At 40.1% G+C, this 25,598-nt stretch overlaps 1 protein-coding gene across 3 annotated transcripts in view; it reads right to left on the bottom strand.

Annotated features, from left to right (window-relative positions):
- The window catches only part of iqsec1b (IQ motif and Sec7 domain ArfGEF 1b), a 100,333-nt gene extending 75,736 nt beyond the window's left edge, over positions 1 to 24,597 (bottom strand). For 2 of the 3 annotated variants that reach the window (XM_062464348.1, XM_062464357.1), the window contains exons 1-2: positions 24,126 to 24,596; positions 4,926 to 4,955 (exon numbers count right to left, since the gene is read on the bottom strand). In XM_062464348.1, the coding sequence (XP_062320332.1) occupies positions 4,926 to 4,955; positions 24,126 to 24,406 (311 nt within the window). In that variant the 5' untranslated portion in view covers positions 24,407 to 24,596. Of the gene's footprint in view, positions 1 to 4,925; positions 4,956 to 24,125 lie in introns of all 3 variants that reach the window. The other variant, XM_062464385.1, reaches the window with a different exon arrangement.
- Positions 24,598 to 25,598: the final 1,001 nt, after the last annotated feature.

The raw sequence follows: 25,598 nt of genomic DNA, 5'->3' as shown, positions 1-25,598 counted from the left end.
TGGGTAAACGCACCTCAAGGACAAATGGTCTGTGCTCGGTAGCGACCCAGAGCTGCCAGTACTAATCTTCCATGCCATGGGGTTAAGTCCTATAGAGGTTTCTCTCTGCCTCTAATATAAGCCTCCTGTTATCACTGGAGAGCAGGTTCTCTGCTTACATAACCGCAATCTCTAAACACCCTCACTCCCAAAACTTCAAAACTGTCTAAAGGCTGGCAAATTCACAACACTAGCCTCAGATTATCACTCTTAAGGACTAATTGGGCTCAGGATTGGCACTACGAGTTCCTGCATATACCGTATGATACTAAGGCAAAAATAAACACTGAACTACATTTGTGGGAAACTGCAAATGTATTATCTACTTTAGTTTTCCAAAGTACACTCACTAAAAAGACAAACAAACAGATGACCTTCAGCTACAGTACAGTATCTAACAATAGCATAGTGTTTGACATAGTGGGAAGGAACAATCCTTTGAACACTTCAATACAAAATGTAAAAAGGAATATGATTGTTTACTGTGTCAGCAGAAATCTTCAGCAGCATTTCGTGCACTAACCTTTTTACACTTCTGTCACTTTTGACTGATCAGTGTCCAGCTATAGAATGGCAATATGCTATTTTCTACTATTAATAGGGTTGTAAAATGTGTTTAGAGTAGTTTACTCAGCAGAAATGAATCAAGGGCATTACCTCCAACTGAAGTTTAGACATTGATTTATTCACCTCTCACAGAGCAGCATTCTATGATGAGTTGAGCTCCAGTCAGTTTAGATAACCCTGAATAACCTGCTTCAACATCATACAGAGCAGGACCAGCTTGCCTTTGATACATTTCCCCTAGAATCAGCTATAACAAGGTCAGTCCACCCAGCAACACAGTCCTGCACCAGTGCACCACAGCCAGCAATGAGCCATCAATCAGAACACCACAAGCCCACATCGAGATGCAAGGACTTCAGCACACTGGGCTAAGCCATGAAGAACGCTCATGCGCACATGCTGTACACAAATCCCACTGACACATACCCCATCACACACAGACTGCTGCCTATCATGCACCTCCGGTAGGTTTACATAATACATTGTTCACTGTACTCTAAAGCAGGTTTAAGCAGGTTTACATAATACCAAATCTACCATCTATTTGCTGAGAAGTAAAGCTGCTATGTACTGGAAATGAGTTTCACAACTGAACAAAAAAAACAATGGGTATATCCTCTTATAACCTTCGTGTGAAGGTTTTTATGCACTGAAACCATATGTGACATAAACGGAAAGGAAATGTGAAGAACAATTCACAGACATGCATAAAAAGACATTTTCCACTTCTGCCAATTTAAATACGGTTATCAGAAATTCTCTGGTTTGAAGACATTTACTAAAGTTTTAGGGTATGCCCTTGCTTATCCCAAATCTTTAAATTGTGTCTTAATGAAGCTTTAGACTGTTTCTGACAGCAGGCGGAATGATTCTTTCAACAGAAATATTATACAGAGCACAATAATGATGCTTTGAGATCTCATAGAATTTCCCAATGATATTATGTTGACAGAATCCAATTAACCTTTAGTACCTTGACATGAAGCCATTTAAAATCTCTTCAGTGATATTACACAGATCCTTAATGATTTAAATCACCTAGAGTGACCTGTCTGTGAGGGCCATCTTATGAATCCAGATCAGACCGGTGGGATCTCCAGGGAGGGGTTATTTATAGCAGCGGTCCCCAACAGTTTTTGCACCACAGACCGGCCGTTGAGGGGGGTGGGGACGACGAGCGGAATATTGATAAGGGATATTTTTAGTATGGCTGCTTCATAATAACATCCTAATCTTCCTTATCCCTTCTAAAGAAGCTCTTCAGAAACACGTGTTTTTTTGTTCTTCATTTCAGTCAGCTAGCAGAGTTGGCAGGCAACACAGCTCAGGCAGCCCGTAGAAACTGATGAACTCACGACATGTTACTCAAGTTCACAATCTGTACATTGTTGTGGCCATGAAAGAGATAGAGTGGTGAGAAAAAGACCAACAGACTGGACCAAGAGTAATTACTGCACTAATAGCCTATAAGTCTGTATTTTTTTAATTGTATATTGTTTTTATTATGTGCTATTGTAGAAAGGCTCATCCAGGGACGGGAGTTGAAAATGAGCTCTTGCTAGAAACTCTATGTGCATCACATCAGCTGCAAACTTTGCTCTGTAGCTATGTTTAACTGCATTGTCCCTGTCAAATAAACTAATAAATAAATAAGTGTATAATTATTATAGCAATTTCTTTATATATTTACATTTACATTTAGTCATTTAGCAGACGCTCTTATCCAGAGCGACTTACAGGGACATTCCCCTGAGGCAAGTAGGGTGAAGTGCCTTGCCCAAGGACACAACATCATTTTGCATGCCTGGGGAATCGAACCAGCAAGCTTCTGACTACTATCCCGATTCCCTAACCACTCAGCCACCTGACTCCACTGAGTGTGTCTATATTTTATTAGGCTAGAATTTTATTTGACTTAAAATCTAAATAATTGTACATTTTTTATCCTTTCAGTGTGGCCTGGCAGCGAATGTGCCATGGCGTGTTACCAGTTCAGTGCCCGGTGTTTGGGAACTGCTGATTTATAAGATCCAGATGTAAATTCAATGATTTTCGGTAATTAGTTTTGTCAGCTCACACCACATAATAAGGCGTATTCACAAAAAATAGGACAAGCTATTCATTACAGCAGATCATCAAGGTTTTACCAAGCAGGGATACAACAGTTGGATCTGGATCGGGAGCTGCCAGTTCATTTGACAGGTATCAGGAAAGAGGGAGGGAGGAAGGGAGGAGGGGATGGAGTAGGCTTCTCTTCACCTGGGCCACATCTACAGTAACATTCCAGCTGGCATTTGTGTGAGAGGCTAAATGAACCTCTCTGCAGAGTGTAAGTGCCCTATATCTCTCATCCCCGAGGAGAAGATCAAGGAATGGAAAAACAAACAAGCTGGGGCCTTGTAACACATATCAGGATGTGGGCCAGCATTGCTCTCCCGTTCCTATAGGATGCAGTGTGCTGGAGAGGAGCCCTGAACAACATCCTGTGAAGACACACTTTACACTACTATATCCTCTCATTTCCAGTGGATACTGTAGGACAGCGGAGTGAAGCAAGCTCAAATTTCCTCTAAGTCTTCTAACTATCACTTCTGTAGACCATTTCAGTGATATATCTTCGGATGTTCCTAATACATTCCCCTTATTGGAGTCCCCTTATTGGGTTGGTAAAAAGCTCCTAATATGCATTACTTTTCTCCAAGTCCTGGGGAATATTCTTGCATAGGTCTCCTGGTGCATAACATCTAAAGGCACCACTGGTCATTCAAATCCCACTTAACCTCTGCATGTCCTTTCTAACAGAGTGCCAGGTCAGCACAGAAAGCCCTATACTGCATGCATTCCAGAGGAGCATGGGTATACTGCAGCTGGAGGGAAAAAAACTGTAAGACATCTAGCCAGTGTTGGTTTTAGCGGTGTGCTTCAGCTCTCTCATTTGTCCCTGTGTCAAGATGATAGGGAGGAAACGGGGGCAGGTCTGTCTGGGGCAGGGGCAGTTCTGTTTGGGCCGGCGGGCCGGGTCTGGCAGGAGCTGGGGCAGGTCTGGCAGGAGCTGGGGCAGTTCAGGCTGGGGCAGGTCAGGATGGGGCAGGGGCAGTTCTGTCTGGGGCCGCAGCAGGCAGGGACAGGTCAGGCTGGGGCAGGTCAGGCTGGGGCAGGTCAGGATGGGGCAGGGGCAGTGACAAGTCTGCACCCCAGATAAACAACAGACTTCAGACGTAAATGAGAGAGAGTGTGGGAGTCTTGTTGAAGGGACCTGAAGTGTGTTTAGCACCAGGAGTAAGCTTCATCTCAGGAGATCCCCAGAGTTACCGAGAAGACACTAAGAAAGGCCTTAGCTGACACTGTGGTTGGCTGAAAACGTACTGTGGAGATTATTCACTCAAACAATGACTGAATACAATATTACTTATATATGTCTTATCTCATACAATATCACTCAGCCTCACGGTATCTTTCTACCCAGCCTGAGACTGTAACAGAGAAGACATATCCCTGCTGTAACATTTGTCAGTGAAGCATTAAAGAACATGGTTATCTGCCAGTGGATCTACTGCTAAATCCTAATACTGACACAGACCAGTCCACTGTGCATCTATCACAATGATGTAGACATCCAACTCTTTACTCTGAGAGAACAAAGTTTCCTCGGTGTCCAACTTTAGAGTGTAGAAGAGAGATGGTCAACACATTCATCTCCTCTCTCAGGACAGCTCCCAGGTTCCCTGGGATGGATGCAGGTCAACAGTCCACGTGCAGGTGGTGCTCTCTCATGCCATGCGCCGCTCAGCTCATTAGAAGGATGTTAGAAAACCATTCTTCCAGAATATCGATTTTCTGGTTTTGGCCAACAGAAAAAAGCTGTTCTATACTTCAAAACAACAGAAAAAGGCCTTTGACACTGCTTGAATACATCATTATCTAAACATAGGACAACATCCATCAACTACAACAATGTCCTTGAGACACTGTTAAGAGCCAGTTCATAGAAGGCTAGTCCCAAAACAAATACTGGTGGTAAAGGTGAAAAGGCGGGAAATATTGTTAGTGTTTCTAAGCATGCCCTGCCAGACAAACACACAGCTCTCTGATAGTTCAACCACATACACGCACACACAATGTAACAAGAGAAAATACAGCCATTGGGTCAGGTGATAGATGCAATGGAGGTTCGACCATAAAAAATATCCATAATATGGCATGTGATTTGATCATGGAAATCGTTTGATATGTATAAATGAATACTGACAATTATTATTAAGACATGATCTACTGAAGTCTATGAACGAACAGCACAGAAGAAAACATTTTTACCATACCTGACACTTCTTGAACTTTCACTTTCTGACCTGCAAGACAAAGAATAACTAAAGGTTAAAACTTAAAAATAGTATCAAGAAGAGACAAAAAAAAGTGTATTCAAGTATATGAAATAAAAATTAAAATATATATTAAACAAATGTTGTTATCGTCTTTTTCTAAGCCACTCTCAGCTTCTAAGGCTTCTGTCAACATCCTGTACAATGGTTCACATTAGCATGGTAACTCAATCCCTGTACAGGTCACAGAGACACATGGAAATTCATTCAAAGCATATAATTACATTGGGCTCTCATATTGTACATATCTGCACGGTGTAGAAAATAGGGTCGCACTACACAAAACTGAGCTACCAATTACATTTACAGCAAGCTTTGCTTTTCAAGGGATTTTGCCACACATTTCAAGGCTGTAAAATCCTAGAGACTAACAGACAGCACTACATTGGCAGTCATGTTCAGTCCTTACTACGTGATGGAGCAAGCTAATATCCACAACATACTCTTATACCCTCAGGCTCCCCAACTACTAGAGTGCTACATTGTGCATAAGGCTATGTGCAGAAGATCATGCTACTGTAATGTCAAAAACTTTATACAGTAGTTCACTCAACCGTGACTTATGGTTTCTGTCTATGGCCAATGTCTGCAAATTCAAGGACGGATACAAGTAAAGAAATGTGTCTCAGTCCACCTCACTGTACCTGACCTATTTATAGAAGTTGAATATGTTGGTCCTTCCTTGAAAATTGTAGGCTGATTGAAGCAAAGCACCCATTTCAGTTTCTAACCTTTGGTAGATGTGTGGTATGTGTGTCTAATGACAGACTCTTGCATTGCTGGTTTTAACCACAAACACTATGGAATGTCACATCAGGTCCGCAGTCACAAGGCTCACATGGCTAGCCAGATCATTTAAATTTAGCTGAAAAGTGGGAGGAAGGAAATAAATCTTTAGGGTACTGAGAGAAAAAGTCAGGAGAGTAAATTGTTGAAACCCTAACCCTATTGAAACTGACTCTTTACAACTTAGCTAGTACACAGGAGCTCGAGGAGGCATAGCCTGCCAACCTTCATACATTTGACTGACTCCACTATCGTTTTAAGGTTGTCTTTCATAACCCGGACATCAAACTAATGAGCCTCTTGTCTCACTCTCTCCCCTGTGCAGAAATACATGTCAGCTCTTTGGCACTTGATGTTCAATAAGAAACTAATGAGTGATATGTGGTCTGTATTAAATGCCATCCTAAGAGTGGGTGAAGGGAACCCAGGCAGTAGCTGGAATGTGACACGCTCGTTCTCACAATCTTGTTTTAAATCTACTTTAGGGTACGGTGGTTCCCTGCTTATGGGGTGTGATCAAGAGAAAAGGCAAACCGTATAATAACAGACCAGTATACTGTATTTTGTCAATCTAAAAGCAAGATACTAAAACAAAGACGTTCAATAATGAATGTCAATCAAACAATGATATGCATTCCTCCATTCCTAAAGCCGGATGCTTCCAACTCTGACAGCAGTCATTCCAGATTGAGAAGATTGAGACATAACAGATCGAACATAAAACAAGATCATTATATCGTTTGTTGGATGTGGAAGGCCAAGGTAGTATTTTTATGTTTTAAGTTGTACGTTTAAGTAGCTTTAATTACTGCACTGCTACTCCAGGGTGGACTGCCAATGCTTGCTCCAGCCTGGGCACAAGCCTGGTCCACAGCTAAGGGGATAATATTGACAGTTTAGAGGTGGCAAAGACTTGCCAGTTCTTCAAATCTGTCTGAGCAGCTGAATACTTGCATGACTCACTATTATGACATTTCTGCAATTGATCAGGAAGTTTGTGTATGCCAGAGCTGCACAATGGTAGAATTTCTGTCTATATCTGGAGCTTCTTGCATGATAATACATTGTTACTGGTGACACACTGATGAATTCTCCATTACTAATATGACATGGTAACATCAATAGTGGCTCATAATATGATCTGAAAGTATGGTCTGTTATCTCCTATATCTTTGGAATGGTACTGGGTAAAGGGTGTGGTACAGGTCTGTCCATCCTAACAGGACATGAGCACAGTGTCATCAACAATAGCAACATTCCAGCTATTCCCTCCTTCCTGAAGGATGGGAGTATAATTATTTTTTTCAGCTGAGAAATAAATCATAAAAGCACCACTAGCCCAACCTTAATTACAAAATAAGTAATAGGCACAGACATTAGGCAAACCCAATTTGTTTTGACCCTCTTGGCAATATTGGTACATTATTTTGCCGTCACAATGTAGTCAGTGAGACTGTGTTCATCGTGTGCTGAATAACAGAATGTACAAAGTTAGTCGAAAGGTAATATTAAGCAAGTGTGTGAACACCTACTCTTGAGTGTCTCCTCTCACACTGAGAATAGAAACAATTATTTAATATCTTACCAATGAAACGCACAGATAATGGCCGGGTTTCCCAGATTCGTTAAGAAGCTCTTAACGCTAAGAGCTTCTTAAGAGCGTTCTAAGAACGCTCTAGAACGCTCTTAGAACGCTCCTAAGAAGCTCTTAGCGTTAAGAGCTTAACGAATCTGGGAAACCCGGCCAATAAAAAGAAGATAGAATTCCCTTCTGCCCATCTAATAGTCCAGCTGTCAGTCCAATTATTGGTGGGATTAGAGTAATTAATGTTTTTTTCAGGACAAGAGTTTTTCCAATCAACTATTAAGTGTTTGAATCATTGATGAATTTGATGGCAGATAATTAGGACAGTTGGAGTTATGCTGTATAAATACTTTATAGAAATACGTAAATGCATGAGTAATGTGAAGAGCATAAAAGATTGAACAAAGTATTTTAATTGAAAGAAAAATAACATTTGTATACACAAATTAAACAAATTACAAGTAAACTACGTTGGGAACAGTTAATGTGGTCTCTTCCGTATACTCCTTTCAGTAGCTCCTCCTAATACTACGAGTATCTCTTTCTAGTCTAAATTGTTTTACATCTACTGCAGTTTAAAGTAGATATTAAATAGTGGGGTGGTGCTTATACAGTATATCGTTATTTCTGACCAAACATTTTCAGCTTGGTATGAAAAATAAATATTAATTCTCAATGTTGTGCTATGTTTTGATCAAAACCTACAGGTCAGCTGAGACTAGGAGCAAGAAGTAAGAAAATGTTTCTTACACCAGAGAAGAAGTGGACTTTTTACTTGTGAGACAACATTCCGAAATTGTCAGAGCAAAACCAATTAAATGATATGAGAGGTTTTCATTACATGATCGGATGAGACCTATGGGTTACAATGGTATCATGAAGACCAAATTTTATCACAAGCTATCACCCGCACAATACACTTGTGAAGATAAATATTGGCACTGTCTAGAAGTGGACTGTACTGTTCAGTACTGTGCCATTTTTAAATCATCATCTTGAAATCAGGTGTAATATAGTACTAATGGCATCAACCTCAATTGGATCTGTGTCATAACAAACCATTTTGGCAAAGTATAGTTTGACACCCTACAAGATGCTTGTATTCTGTCTGCTCCATGAATTTACAGAATTATGTCACTCTGAAGTAAATGTATGTCATTAAAAACATGTCATGTAGCTCAATATAAGAAAGTAATTGAGAAAATATAATAAAAAGGTGTATTATTCTCACATTTCAGTCCACCTCTCACAATTCAATAAAAGTCATCCTAGGACACCAGCAAGAAAAGACTAATGTGCTCATTACAGGTCACACACAGTCACGTTTTGTGCAGTTATTTTCCCTCTACCAATTAAACAATGATTGTTTAATCCAGCAGGGTAATGAAATTAACCTTTTTGCCTGCCAGGCTATACATCACAGCCAAAGAGCACAATTACATTTGCAGTGAGAGTAGGACAGCATTCGCAGCATCCTAGGGCACCATCACACTGAGCGGGCACGCAGTCAGACTTGACCAAATACACAACACATTCTCAAGGGCATTCTACATCACTGCTCTGCTGTTATGAAAGAACACTGTTGTGTTGTCTCAGGGTTGGATTTAGACTTTTATAATACACGAGAGGAATTCTTTCCTCCCTTTTGTGTGTTTCAAAAGTCAACTGTACAACATCACAAAGTCTTCCTGTCAGGATAAGTGTTTGAGGGAAAACTCAATTTCTGAGGGAAGGTTAAGCAATATAACCCTTGCCGTGGGTCTAATGAATGCACACATGTCAATAACATCAAATATTGATGTTAACTGATGACTTCTCCCCTAGTAATTCCAACCACCCTAAAATTAACTACTGACAAAATTGACAGCAATTTGGAGGAGAGAAAACAGCACACGCAGTAGTGAATGATGTAAATAAAGTATTTTCAGTGTTATGCAAAGTCTCTGGGATCTACGGTCTGCCAAGTGGAATTCAAATGACCCCTCCGCCCCCTGTTATGTAAGATATTACTGCAGATAATGGCAAGTCCTATGACTAGACTTTAAAACAGCGGTATTGGCTCCACGCCAGTAGGTGTGTGTTCAGACAGAGTATCCAGGGGAGAGCTGGGGAGGGCCATGGAGTTACAGGGGAGGCAGGGAAGGTGGCTGGCCTCCAGCTGAACCCATGGGGTAAACCTGAACTAGCAAAATACAGACTTTAGTGTCTGTCACACAGGGGACTGAACAAAAACTCTGGTGGTCTATGCTCCGCAATCAACAACCCCATGGCTATTTCACCTGCCAGAAATTTGTAACACACTATATTAATGAAACAAAGCAGTATTTTTATGAAACAGTCACTACACAAACCATTGAGGAGAGCTGGAAATGGTAAATAACAAAAGGAGGTATTCTGTCAATCTTGTTAGGGAGCTGATGTGACAATAAGGCGTGAGAGTCCATCGAGGGCTTCTCTCTCCTAAAGCTGGATGTGTGTGACCATGCAATGATGGCAGGACTTAACTGTCACATAGGGAGACACAAAGACACCAGAGCTTTCATCTAATGTCAATTGGATTTCCATTGATTATAGCGGGTACGTCCTCAGCATGTTACACAGAGCTTTGAAAAACCCAGTCAACGCATCAGCAGTTTAAGCACTACTTCATCCTGAAGCCAGAATGACTCTTAGCTTAAAATGCGATCTCTGAGGGTGGTATTTGTCACAGCCATCCTCTGAGCACAGGGATTATCTGCATGCTTGACTCTGGCTCAAACTCATCTTAGAGTGGAAGCATTTGAAAAACTTAATAGTACTATGGATAATACGAAATGGGAATGTGGATGTTTATTTGGTCTTAAAGCATTTGATTTACAGGACATGAAGGCTAAGTCCAGTTTAACATCTGAATTCCAACCCATTCTGCAATCCCTGAAAATGACGCAGGTTTTATTTAAACTACATTTCACACAAGTGATTCAATTAGAACTTAGAACACCATTGTTTAAGTCCAAACAAGGGCTCTCTTCGATAGATATATTCTGCCTGACATGACATCATGTATTCCTTTCAAATAATCCTATTAACATAGTTAGAAGCCATTACATGGAGACAATGCTCTATGACATATGCAAAGATACTGTACTGTCCTATTTCAAGAGCGTCACCTCAAGGCTGTCTTTCTTTTTGAATGTCTCTCAGCAGCTTGAGTATATTGTACTACACTTGTACAATGGGCAGACGTGAGCCTGGCAAATATCATAAATCATTAAAAAATCACAGACAACTAATGAATAGTTGCCATTGGCTCTATATTAATGAGGCTATAACCTGGAAGCAATACATTAAAGAAGCATTCTGTTCATGTTCTAAAATGTTGAGTATTTGACACAGACCCTGAGATCCAGGAGGTAAGCATTAGACTGGGCAGGTAGGAGAAACTCATCAAATTCATAGCACAAAGTCTCTCAATTACTTGGCCTTAATGTCTGTAATATTTTAATTTAGCGTAGTGTAATAAAATCCCCCAGTGTATTTTCCACAGCAAAGCCACCAAGGCCAGGATTTGAGTATGAACACTAATGCCTTGATACCCTTAGGAAATAGTTTAATATGTGCTTAGATCTGCACAGATAGTTTTACTTATTACATTTCTGACCACAGGGAAGTAATTTCTACCTGAAATAGACTGGTGGGTGCAGAAATCGGTCATGATTTAAGAAGATGATGAGTAAAAATCAATATCTCTGTCAATGTAATGTAAAGTAATGGCACTGGCTACAAAGACAAAAGAGAGAAAATCGTTAGCAATACCAACATTATAAAAATAGCAAACAACTCTTGAATAATAAATAGTAATACTATATTTTCTAATGAGTCTTGATTGTCTATGTCTTCATGTCCATGTTCTGTATATGCATAAGCTCTTAATGTAAAATGTACAAATATTTTGAGAGAAAAATCTGGATTTACGGTATGAAGCACATGGATAATTTGACAGTATTAAATCCAGGCGCCTCATTAGAGAGCCAGCGTGAGGAATGAAGAGTGGTCATTAAACACATGGTAAGATGAGTTTCCCTACTGGCATTGACCATTATGACTGGGCTAACATGGCAGATCAAATTAGAAGCACAGCTACAATACAGAAGATGAAATATCTCTACGGATAATATACATGCATCCAAGCACAAGCTTACAAAAATATACATCAATTCCATCTGAAACTGAAACATAGTCAATAACCAGTCCGTATGCGTCTGGAAGCGTCTTGTCTACAGTATTAATTACCTGGTATTTCATTTGTATATTTGAAAGACGCTAGCCCACATACTGTAGAAACACCACTGAATACATTGAAAGAGATGCTAGAGCCTTAAAAGGTTTTTTTGTTCATGAACATTTTCCAAAAAGATATTTTCAGTCTGTTAATTAATTTGCAGAGCTTGGACCGACCTGTACCACTGTATTTCCTTACAAAGCCCAGTGCTGATAGATCCTGTGGCCATTAGAAGCATTTTGGCAGCCATCTCCATCAGTGAGAAAGTTTGATAAACAAGCATTTAATCATTTACACAGTTTCTGTCTACCCAAGTTCAGTGCTGACCTTCATTAACTGATGAGTAAATTTTAAAATGATTAAAATGTGATGTTTTGAGACCAAAGCAAGATACGCTTTGCCTGTGTGGTTAGAGTTAGAGAGGATATTGTTTGTATTATCAATATGAGCATCATAAAGTTTTTTGGGAGTTTTTCCTTGAGGGTTTAGGTTGGTTGAGGGGCAGTTCTATGGGCATATGTGAAGCCCTCTGTGACATGCTTGCGTGTAAAAAGGGCTATACAAATAAATTTGATTTGATTTGATTTGATTCATAACCAGGGTTCTAAATTAACACCCGCCAACCCGCCAAATGCGGGTTAAAATTCATTTTGGCGGGTGTTAATAAAAACGCACTAGCCAGTTTGGCCGGTGATACATGAGGCATTAGATACATAAGGCTCTGTTCTCGGCATGGTTCTCGGTCATTTATCCCCCTGGCAGTACTTCCTAAATTTCCCATGAACACTGTGCCGTAATGCTACGTGATAACGTTTTATACGCCCATTGGCTGCGCGCAGTTGAAGTGAAACCGGCGCGAGAATCCGTGGAAACGAACTGAGCGTCACCAGAAAACACAAGGAAGAAGTCAAACGAAGCATAGCGGATCATAGGAGGTAATAAGAGCTAGCTAGAGTAGAAAAGTAAAGTAAAAAGTTAACTTAATGCAGCGGTGGTTAGGACAAACTTCTGGGGGCGAGAAGAAGAACGAGGCAGCATGAGGATATTGATAGCACTAGAGAAACGAACAAAAGAAAATGTAATGCCGAATGGCTGACGGGTCGGGAATGGCTTGTGTTTGACAATGAAAATGTTGTCATGTTTTGTAAGGATTGCCGCATGTAGTCTACGCATAAGAAAAATTATGTTGCTTACTGTCACAGTCTAGTGTAATGTAAATACACTGTTCTTAATAAAGAGTATATTAGGTCAGTTTAATAAATGCCTGCTTAGGACAAAACGTTACTGTAAATGCATGGGCAGGAGTCAATCTCATCATGACGCGAATGGACGTTTTAGCCATTTACAATAAATCGTGTCCTTACTTAGTCACGTGTTGGTGATTTCACATACCCTTGCATCATACTTCTGTGCTTCATTTTACTTCATTTTCTGTGTTTTTCATGCCAACAATGTTAATAAAATGATCAAATGCATTCAGTGAAACTCATAATTGTTCTTATTTTCACCGGAAAAAATTTGGCTAGTGGAAATTCTGATTGGCTGGTAACTTTAGAAAGTTACCAGCCAAATTGGCTGGTGATCAAAAAAGTTAATTTAGAACCCTGATCATAACGTTGAGAACGGTCAATAAAGTCTGACCGCATGATATTATAATATAAATAAGGTTGGTAGGTTAAAGATGATGATGGTAGAACTGTAATTTTTGCGTTATCCAATGACAAAGACCTGATTTGCAGGCATTATGTTCAGTTTATTTTGCAGGCATTATGTGCTTAATTTCAGAGTGCTGCTGAGAGAGCTAGCCTTGTTAGAAGAACTCAGCAACCTCTTTAATAATGTATGAATATCAGCTCTCTTTACAGAAAATCAGTCCATGAAAATATATTCTCCTTTCTTCCCATCTCACCATCCCAGGCTCTTCCTGTTGCCTTATCTCTGTCCCCTCTCTGTTCCTGTCATTCAGTCCTTTTCCAGAGGCAAGCTGCAGCTGTGACCTCACTTCCTTTACCATTTCCTGCCCTCTACTGAATACCCCTTTACAGTGTCAGGGCAGGTGATGCACTCTGGAATAACAGTACATGGGTTTAACTCATACTTGATCATTCTTGAATGTCAGTTAGTGTATGTGGGTGTGCTGTTGGAAGCATGTCAAAATGGTTTTAAAAAGGAGCACATCTAGTTGATTATGCATTTGATCTTATGTATCTATGTGTGTGTGCCTACACATATAAACCACTTGTGTGTAAGCATGTGCGAGCTTAAGAACATTTGTGCCCTCCCTCTCAGCCAAGGTTGCGCGTGTGCTCTGGTCGGGTGTGTGTCTGGGGGATGGGGCAGTCATTAGCAGGTATTCCAAGCAGACAGACAGTCACAGCTTGAGGCTTTTCCAGGAAGCCTCAGATGAAATGGCACAAATAATGAGGTGCATTATCAATCACAGGCAGGGGGCAGCCAGCTCAGTGTATGTGCCACACAAATTCACACAGCCCATGGTCAGGAGGGGAGGGGAGGGGAGGGGAGGGGAGGAGACGAGACGAGAGGAGAGGAGAGGAGAGAAGAGAAGAGGAGAAGAGAAGAGAGGGGAGGGGAGGAGAGATCCCAAAGATCATTCCCTCAGCAGCTGTTTATCCCGATGGGTCCTGACAGATTGGAATAGTGTAGTCTTGCTGTGCTCACTCAGAATTAGATGAGGAGAAAAAGCAAATCAAGTCCACATCCCAAAGACATATTTCTGTTTTGTCCACCATCAGAAACATAAATGATTAGTCAACATTAACTGCAATAAAAACGTAATTAATTCCACAATGTCCAAATCAAGGGTAAAAAAAATTGGAGTAATAAAAAGCAAACTGTTATTTCTGCTCCAGCCACACAACACAGCATTACGTAAGATAGCAAAGCAGGAAGAACTGACATAATCTCCTCCCTCTGGAAACAAGCGCCTAAATCGAGAGTGGAGGAGTGTACTTAGAAGTTCATCACAGTTCAGGCCAGCCAAAGCAGGCAGCCTGACTGCTTTGTGGGAACCTGCGGATTAGGGCCAATGAGGAACACGCACACAACAATACCCATACTCACATCTGTGACAGAACCTCAACCCCAAGGGAGGGTGGAGGGTGGGGGGTGGGGTGGATTGGACATGACTAAGCGCGCCTATCAATCCTGATGTTATTACAGAAGATCATGGGAAATAGCTTTGTGTTCTTTCATTTCCTGGCTGGGATAGGAGGAAACATCCAGAGAATCCCTGTCCTTGCCATGCCAGTAGTTCCAGGACACGAGGCCTTGCACCCCTGACGCTTTTGATGGATTCTCTGTGAACCTCCTATGAGACAATGCTGTCACTAATGATCTGCCGTCTTAAGCTTCTTGTATCTGTCATAGCTCTCTTCAACAGCATTAGTCCACAGACAAGGTTTAACACTGAGCTGGTGGCTTTTTGTGCACAGTGTTCCGTTGAGTCTCACTTCCTGTGTAGAGGTGTTCCACGTTCAAGGAGCATTCCTGGCCTATGTTGGGGAAGCTGGATGAAAAGCATGTATTCTAAAGTAAAGAACATACTCAGTCAAGGATTAAATAAAAAGTGCTCAGCAAGTCAGCAGTCATTGCAGGTAGAATTCTCTGCATCGAACTAAAATAGAAGTCAAAGGTATAATGTCCATTTTAGAAGTGGCTTTCTTGTTTTTACCTTTTTTAAGAAAAGGACTGATGGAAATTTTAATGAGAATCATTGACTCATTATCTAACTATACAGTCAGGAATCTGTGTGTGTATGTGTGTGTGTGTCTCGAGAATCGGGCATTGTATGAAGTTGAAATTTGCCAGGTGTGTTGTTCAGAACCCATGAATGTGCAGTGACGCGTGTTAAGTTTTTTGGATGAGCAGTTTGTGACAAATACATGTAATTATAAATTGGATAGTTACGGTCCTTGATTGTGATTGGTTCGAAGCCATTGTAAATACTCATAAATAATAAATGCACACCTGTAACCAGATAACAATTCATTTTATGTAAATGCACTTGCCACCAAAGGGCACTGCACTAGTGTTCACATTCTAGTGTTTGGCCACAGACACTGTACTTGCACTAGCGCTTGTTGAAAACACAGCAACAAACAAGGTAGCTATACAGAACGGATTTCACAAGAAATGAACTGGGCAACAGGCACACACGTTTTGCTTGCTAGCTACACTCCCCACATGAATAACAGGTTACTGCACAATAGAAGTGGCGAACTGACAAGGTTAATCAGTTAATTGTTTTTTGATTAGAAATAGGGAGATATACAACACATATACTACACACATTCTGTTTAACTAGAATAACTAGCAAGTAGCATATACTGTACCATACTGTACCATTTGAGTAGTCAGCGAAGCTCATAGTCATAGATTACTCACACAGGCAGAGCCCTAATATTTTGTAATGCCCTGTGGCAGTATTGGTAGCGGTAAACAATACCATCAAGCAAAAATAACAAGAAATCGATATTGAATAGCAATATTTTATGAGAAGCAATGCATACAGTATTGCAATTCATACTGCATCCCAAGTATTGAAACAATAATGCGAGGTCTCTGCTGATCCCTACAACAGAAGATCAGTTAGGACAACACTGCCCTGCAGAGGACTGGATAAAAGTAAAAACCTCTCCTATACATCATACTACACCAGCTACAGAAAATCAAATTTTCACTATTAATAATCTGCTAATAACAAAGATGTAAACAGCGGTGGTTTAAATGCTGAGAGGAGAAGACTGCTCAGGATAGATTCCTACTGGTGCTGCAAGGCTAATTAGGCAGATGTTAGGGGATCAGGACAATCTCTTTCCCATGGGCTTTGGTCCACTGCAGGTCTTGGCCCCAGCTGAAGCCCTAGCTGGGGCCTGCTGCTGACACCAGGTGATGAAGGTGTAGAAGGCCCAGAGCATGTGACAATTGCACTATAAGAACTTGTTGAAAGAAGCAAAACGACCTGCTGTAGTCTATCATCATGTCTGTTATCCATGTCAGTGGAGATCATTAAAACGCTGAGTGCACCTATTACAGATAAAAGCATTAACTGAGGCTTTTCATACACTCAGTTTTAATTGGGAGAGAAACAGCCGGACTGGGATCACATGAGGGGGAACATGAGTCACCATTTGCACTGATGTGACACCTTTTGAATGAGCCAATGGGCTTCCTTCTTCAAAGATAACCACAAGGAGCTGCTTCTTCTATATTCATGTCACAGCACAGACATGACATTCATCATAATGAAAACACATTTAAATCCTCCTGATCCTGAAAAGATCCCACTTCAGAATCTGGGTTTAGAAGACTCGCAGGAAGAGGGGTGCAGCTGGCGTCAGATATTACTTTGGGGGAGAATAAATAGGTGTACTAAGAGCTGCAGATGTTTCTCGGCAAAATACACATTGAATACTTCATGCGTTTATGTTTTTCTTGGAGATGAAAGCAACTATTCCACAGACACTTCCTATCTGACATGTCACTGGAGATTTTTAGAAACTATGCACCATCCACCAAGTACCCAGTATGCATTATCCACTATAACACACTATGGTACAAAACTGGATCAAGTTGATTTTTTCCAGGATCGATTTAGAACGTATGTGTTGTCTGACTACCTCCGCGGTCTGTTATCTGTGAGGAGTGTGCGAGAGTAGAGGTGTGAGCCCTGATCCCAGCAGCAGCCTCAACGGCATGCATGGCTGCTGGAGGGGGACAGAGCAGGGTCAAGTTCACTCCCTAATTAGGTTGCAGAGAAGGTTGTTCTTATAGCATTAGCCTAATGGTCAAATGCTGCATTGCTGCTGCTTAGGAACGAGTCACGATTGGTCTTCGGAAAGACAAACTGACTGACACACACACAGACAGACAACTTCCAAAATGACTCATTTAAATGATTTAACACCGAGCAATATGATGGATGGTCACTGTAAACGGCAGTCTAACATAAAAGCAGTACATGATTGAAAAAGTGAAAATCAATTTAACACAGACCTGCAAAGTAACGAAGGGCTTAATCGGAACAGAATGTCTGACTTGCTGATCCTCTGAGAGTCAATATGAAATCTCCCACATGGAGAGTCAAGGTGGGGGAACCAGGCGATCTGAACAGAGTACAGCTGAGCAGCAGTGTTTATCTCTGGCTCAATTATCACCTGGTGGAGGATGTAGGGACAGCCTCTCATCTGTCAGACAGGCTGCTAGAGCCAAGAGAAGCAGTGCTTACTATGGCATTGTGGGCAGATGTGAGAGGCCTCCAACGCAGAACGGGTAACAGGCTTACCTGTCGAACTAGCAACAGGTCTGATGCTAAATGAACTCAGACATTGATAGGGATGCCCAGTGTCTAGCTTCTCGAAGGGCACACAGTGTCACACCAAGGGCATGCTACTATTGTTAAAACACACAATACAGTGTCATTTCACAGCTACACACAGGTCAATTGATTCATTTATTTTGCTTTGAAAGTTAAATGAGATTCATTATTTATTTTACTGCCTGATAACAATCAATGGCTTGGATCAAAGCCCACAGAATTCCAATTTAATGCCAAAGCCGTGGTCATCTTTGAAATACAACTTTAAAGCTGTAGAGCAGCTTTTCCTTTTTTTACGACCATGCTAACCAGCGCTTTGACAATATAGTCTAACATTAGCAAATGGCAGAGTGAATGAAAGGCTGAGGCTGTCTGAGTGCTCTATAGTAAAACATAAAACATATTTTCTGTCACACTGCAATGTTTATGAATCACAACATCAATGTATGCTTAAATAAAATCTCTAGTCTGTTCTCCCACACAGCCCTCCTGAATTCAATTCAAGAGTATTGGTGACTCAAGCTATATATGTTACAGTACTCTCATGAAGCCCATTAAAGGTCCCCAATGACATTAACCAAGTGTTTACAACTTCAATAACACGTTATAGGCAGGTAAAATTTTATTTTACAAGATAGCAAAGGCCATGGAGGCAAATTTTTCCATTTCAAAAAAATAAAACTATGATATGTATTCAGATTCTATTACGCTTGAAGATGTAGCATGTGGCCTTAGAAGATAAGAGTTCTTGGGTGATGCAATCGAATCACACATCCAGATGAAAACTCTAAATGGACAGATTTACATTTATTCATTTAGCAGATGGTTTTATCCAAAGCGACTTCCAAGAGAGAGCTTTACAAAGTGCATAGGTCACTGATAATAATAACAACAAGATAGCCACAAAAACATTGCGAGTAGCCAAAACATGAAGCACAAATTGTGAACAACCAAAGTAAGTGCCAAAGGGAAGAACCATAAGAGCATGTAGTTAAACAAGTTACAATTAAACAACATGAACCGCTATAAGTGCAAGTGTACCTGTAGAAAAAAACAAGCAACAATAAAAAACAAGCAACAAGATTTATAATTAAACTTTCAGGAACAGTCAACTGACATCTGTCGAACCAATTTAGAGTATATGTTTTATGTGTAAACTCAACAATGTCTGAATTTATTTTGTTACAAGGAATGCAAGTCAGATATGGTTAACAAAACCACTCACAACAGCTTACAAATCAATCTGTTGACTGTATTGACAATATCTTCATGAACAACAGACAACAGACTTAACAGTCATACAGGTTAGGAGAATGATGATGAGAATGATGTTACAACTGTCAGCCCGACAGTTGTAACATCATTCTCCTAATGTAATACATTTAATCACAGAACACAATGTAAGACTTGCAGCTGTGTTTCCTGTAACTCCACATGAATCTCTGGATAGTTATAAAATATGTCATATACAAGCATCTAACTTTTATATATCAGTCATCATGGCATTTTTCTTGTACTTCAAATAGACAATCTGTCAGGTCTGTACAAATATAAAGATTCAAATAATATCATATCAAAAGAAGCATTGATGCCCCAATTAGCTGAACATCTATCAGCAGTGTGTTTAAGAGATTATAGCAAACATGGTCACCAATGGCATCAGATGGCATAGACAAACCTTTCTTACAATAATGCTAAATTACAGACTGGATTTGGCAACTCCATCTCTCCGTGGTTCCAGTCAACCTCCCAGACTGAAAACATGATTGGTACAATAATAAATAACAGATGTAATCTGGTAATTAAATTGAGAAAAAAAACCATCTCAATTGGCAATGCTATTAAGGAAAGCTACATGTCAATATGTACCAGGAGGCCAGAGGAGCAGATAGCTGGGAGTCAGAGGTAAAGTGGTGGCCTCAGCCATTGCTGAATGATAGATGGCCTCCATTTACACAACTGATAAGATTCCAGGGAAAATAATATCACCCTCTCACAAATGGTGGGAGCAAATCCCCTCTGCGATTCGGACTCAACGTAAACTACTGCCTATACTCCACACAGGGAATGCACGATATCCCCATGATGCTGGTTGATTCTTCATTAACCTTCAGTATATTCATCTTCCACTATTGCCATCTCTGATGTTAATGCACCACTTGTACTTTACAATGAGGTAAACATTCAGAATTGTACAGCAGGGCATGTTATTTGAGAGAAACAAAGAAAGAAAATTATCAAAAAGAGCCCTGTTGAGCTTACAGTGTACACTGAGTTGAATGAAGAAAGGGCAATAAATAATCTGCATAATGTGCAACTGGCAAGATGAGTTTGTCAAAGGTTATGTCTAAGCAATGATAAACTGAATATACTTGTTAACCCACTCACTGCTTTATTTCTGTATCCATCTTAATTTTACCTGCTGACATACAATTTACCTTCCTTTTCAAAGTCATAAATTATTTTCCTATTTATCTTGTCCTCCCATCTATCTCAAATAAAAATTGCGGCATCAGAATAACAAGTTCAGACCACTACCAGAACATTTTCAACTGCATCTACATGTATTGACATTAAGATTCTATAACATGAGAGAATATTAATGTGCCACGAAGGCAATCAATATTTCATAAGAAAAGGGCTGTTTCTCTTCTTTTGAAAGTTTGTTTTCTCTTCTCATCTTCTTCTGTATTCAAATGGCAGCCTGACAAAACTACCCTGGGGTTTCATAAACTACAGGATTCTCCAGCATGTGAAATGGCTTTTGCCTTAAATGCATCCCAAGCAGTGCATATTTCAAACTTGCCCAAGGCTACTGTGCATTCTTATTCACACAGTTAATTATCCAGGGCTTTAACCAACAGAAAATGATCAGAATTTCTGTAGTGGAACTGCTGGTAGATCACTGAACCTAAACACAAAAATGCCATACAGTAGATGTATTAACAATGATTGGGTTATTTCCTTAAGCAGAGTGCTCCAGGTCTAATTAGGGATCATTTTTGTGTTTGTACACTGGGTGGGGCTTATTTCTGTAAGAGACAGCTCAGACACATGCAAGATTGTAAGGGGCTTCTAACTCATGACCAGATCCAAAGAACTGATCAAGGGGGAAATGTCTAGCTGTGTGATATACATTGGGCAACGCAGTCACACAGCCATGCAACCATGTAATCAAAGGGATCTGCTCCTCTGTATGTCAAGCTTGCATAAATCAATGAACAGAGAAGTTGTAAGGTCACAGGTCCTAACCATGTCAGCCATGTTGGACATTTATTGTTAAAACGTACTGAATATTATTAACTGGATAGCTCTGGTTCCACTTGTAATGATTAGGGATACACGTGTCACAACAAAGATTAATACTGCTTGACCTTGTTGAGAGTAATATGTATTGCATTGTGTGTCAGTGTGTGTGTCTGTGTGCATGCACACATGTACGTACACAGTATGTGTAGAGTGGATAAAGTGTAGAATAATTTCATTAGGTGGCAAGTAACAACTTAGAAAACAAGCCAGGAAGCAGTTGAAACACAAACAGGCCGTACTGTTGAATGCTGTTGTTAAAACTATATTTTTACATTCATTTGTCGTAACAATTGTCAGTATGAGGCTTTGTATAAACGATTCTGATTACAGATTACTGATTAATTTTATGCTTGAGATATGATGATTATATTGTAATTGATTTTCTTACTATTTTGTGTTGTACTGTCTTATCTGTGGAATTGTACAATTAGAATAGTTGAGATAATGCTAAGCACTGTTTCTTGAAAAATACAGACAATGCCTTGGCCATATAATACTGTTTGAACTGCACATCTACAGTAGGCCTTGATTATTACATGCACTTATTACATGCACTATTTGTACGTCACTTCAGATTAAAGCTCTTGCTAAATGAATACATGTAATTGTACATATTTTTTATGAATGAATCTGAAATCATGTCAGTGTGACATAATCATATGGGGTCCGTCCTAAAGTGAGAGCAGCAGTACGTTCTGTTGAGATTTTTGTATGCAGGGGAGTCCATGTGAACAGCTTCCTCATTGGCCAGTCCGGCCTAGTCAAGGCCAGGACTGCCTACTGACTGTGGTCAGCACAAAGAGAATGGCTGACGTGGCAAAAAGTTGACAGAACACAAGGGGCAGGACTCCGTCTCAGCACACATAGACAGACTACACCAAAGTATGTTGGTGTGTATGTGTGAGCATGTGTGTATGTGTGTATGTGCATGTCTCTTGAGACTTACAACTGAAAATGCATACACTTTATTGTAGTAAATCTAGGCTTGTGGTAAAGTGGGTTGAGTCTTAAATAGGACATCCTGGGAAAATCTGCTAACTACAAGCTACTGCTTTATACAGAACCTTATCTGCACAGATAAATTGTCCACTTCAAAGACATAAGTGAACACACAATAGGTCACTGATCGAAATGGCTTTACTGTATTACACACTAAACTATAAGCAGGACTGTAAAGCACATTTCTGTTCCTTTCAATTTTAGAATAAAGATCTGTACAGACAGTATCTTCCTAACCAAGCAACGTATCTCACAGCATGTGGCTGTTACAAGGACCTTAATTACCAACTGAAATAATGGTTTCAAAGAGTCAGGTGGCTGAGCGGTGAGGGAATCGGGCTAGTAATCCGAAGGTTGCCAGTTCGATTCCCGGTCATGCCAACTGACGTTGTGTCCTTGGGCAAGGCACTTCACCCTACTTGCCTCGGGGGAATGTCCCTGTACTTACTGTAAGTCGCTCTGGATAAGAGCATCTGCTAAATGACTAAATGTAAAGAACTTACCTATTTGTTCTTAAAAACATGTTTACTGACACACTCAATTGCGTGACAAGACAGTTCCAGTTTGACTGAAATGTTCTAACTTATGTAGCCTATGATTTGCTGTATTTTATTGAGTCCAATAATATGAAAACTATTTGGCTTTGGATATGTGTGTATTGTCCCAGTTATTCATAAATTCTAGGTCAATCAAATTTTTTACAATTAAGTAGTTATGCATTGACTGCCAAATTGTATCAGGCTACATTAACACTATGTGTGGTAATGTCCACTTATCCTCTGGCTTGCTTTGATACAGTTAACAGATAATAATGGGGTGACATGTATTTAGTTACCCTTGTAAAGTCTTATGTTCCATTCCATAAATGTACTGGATGTGATACTTATCTTTGCAATAAATCCGCTCAGACTGACACACAGGATAAACGGCATACCAGGTGTTATTACGCATGATTAACGACATTCAATCTAATAAATAGCCCAAAGATTAAACGAGACAATCAATGTAGTATTAGGCTATATATACAGCTTTATATAAATCCATAGAGGATTCACTTGACTTATACGTGTAGGCTATAGAGAAATAGGTCCCGATTGTCATGGACTACGTCCATCTATTCTACCGTATACCCAACCTGCTCGTGGGGGGTGGGGTGATTTTTGATCGGGTACATTTTCATCTGTATTATATTTTAATGCTGGTAGAGAATATCATACAGTATTAACAACACTATCCAAATAATTGCAAACGTAACCTATGGAATACAATCTGAGCACGGAATGTACTGTAACCTTTACTCAAAATATCGTCCATAAACTCTATTAGAATATATTGACAATAATTTCCTAGTTACCTTCAATGTACAAAGATTGTAAATTGGCTGTGTGTATAAACTTGTTTGGTTTATTACATTGGAGTTTAAATCTCATCCAGTAAGCTTTTAACATCTACAGTGTATGATGCCTCATCCTATAGGCTAAGGGAGTATTATTGGCGCATGCTTTGTGAAACGGTGCTGGCGCGCGTAAGGACCACTCATTACGCGGGGTATCCAAATACACATTTGGTATTAAACTGACGGGAAGACATCCATTGAGCCTACAAAACTCGAAATTCTGTGTTCGCATAGAAAATAAATTCTATGCAGTAACACATATAACAAAAGTACAAAATTACATGGCTACGTAGTGCATTAGCCTACGCACGTAGTGTCCCATATCAACATAAACATGTTCACTTTTCCTGAGAGGCGATAGTACTATGATTGTCAGATTATTATAGTTAACCCTTTGATCGTTGTGACATAAATGTAGCTCGTTAAAAGAATAAATAAACCTGCAGATATGAATTCTGTAAACTTACTTTTCTTGTATTACATTCTCCTTTATGGCTCCTAACGTCGAAAGACTATTGCACTGTTGGAGTCTGCAGGTGACCAAGTGCCGCTGATGCTGGTCCTTCAGAAATGCATTTTCTTTGCAAAGATCAGTGACTTGTAGTTCAAGCTCTTCAATTCGATTCTTTTGTTTTTCCAGTAACTCCTGTTGAGTCTCGATAATTTTATTGAGCTCCTTTAGATATTCCGTCGCCTTGCTTGGGTTTTCATTCGGGTTTTCCATCTCGTATCTCTGTTGCCCGTCCATGGGCAATCCACGCAAGCTTTTCACTCGTTCAGTTTTAATGTGCTGTCAAATTCCAATTCGGTATACTTCCTTTGCTCCGCCATTGTTTATGTTAGGTGCTGATTGGATGAGTAAAATAAGTTGGTTAGGGCTATGTCCGCTGCAGAGCGTCGTCCCCAGCCTCTGCACCACAATAACTAACCCCCGTCAACCACTCAGAGCGTGGAAAACCATTTAACCCTTTATTGCAGGCTACGTTCATTTGAGCAACGTTTTCTATTACAACTTCAATTGAAAAAACGTGTGCTGCTTATGGGTATTAAGTGACTACAATGTTTCTCATATTGATTTCCGTCCTATTCCCGTGCCAAAAAGTGACATCTGACTGAAACTGATTCCCTACCGCAGATTCGATTGCCTGGTCAGTTTATAGCCAACGTCCACTCTGCTTTTATCTGGATCAGCCAGCATGCAAATACACATAACTTTAAGTCCGTAGAAAATATATGTCTTAGTGAAACGTTAATGGTTCTTGTAACCTAATCATCACAACTATGGCAAAATAAGTGTTTGCCGATTGTAACGTGATTTAGGCCTACGTCATTAGGCAACACAATGTTTGCATTTGGTTTGTCTAAAATCTTTGTGTAATAAACCTATACTTGGAACTAGGACGGCAATTAGTTGGCAGAAAGTCACTTTTGGGGACAACACCGGAAAGCCAACCATAAAGATACTCAACAGGTAGGGCAAATTGGCCTTACCTTTACGAAAGATTTCTCATTAGAAACTCCGCGAACTACAGTTATGATTCTTCCAAGTTGGTTATAAACCGTTTGACCTTCACTTCTATAGTTGTAAATGTCATAACTACGCACATAATGTCAAACATGTTGCCACGTTATAGTGGCAAGCTACAGTTCACAGTTCTAGATCCTGTCATATTGTTTATTGTGTAAGGAATCAATCATTTAGTCAATGAATCAGTAAAGACTGATTCAAAAGTAAAGACTGGAGCTCAAATTGACAACATGGCTGGGCGTGATAGGAATGGATTGTTTGTCTGATAACAGATGCATACTATTGAGACACACTTGCTTACCTCATAACATTGTTGAGCAACTGGGGCAAAAGTAGGGTCACACTCTTACAGTAATTTCCATAAATTTTCACAACAGTCTTTACAAATACAGAGAGGACACTGGTCCATGGG

This window comes from Osmerus eperlanus, chromosome 1 (assembly GCF_963692335.1).
Source record: "Osmerus eperlanus chromosome 1, fOsmEpe2.1, whole genome shotgun sequence".
NCBI classification, from domain to species: Eukaryota; Metazoa; Chordata; class Actinopteri; order Osmeriformes; family Osmeridae; genus Osmerus; species Osmerus eperlanus.
This window is presented reverse-complemented; position numbering and strand designations above follow the sequence as displayed.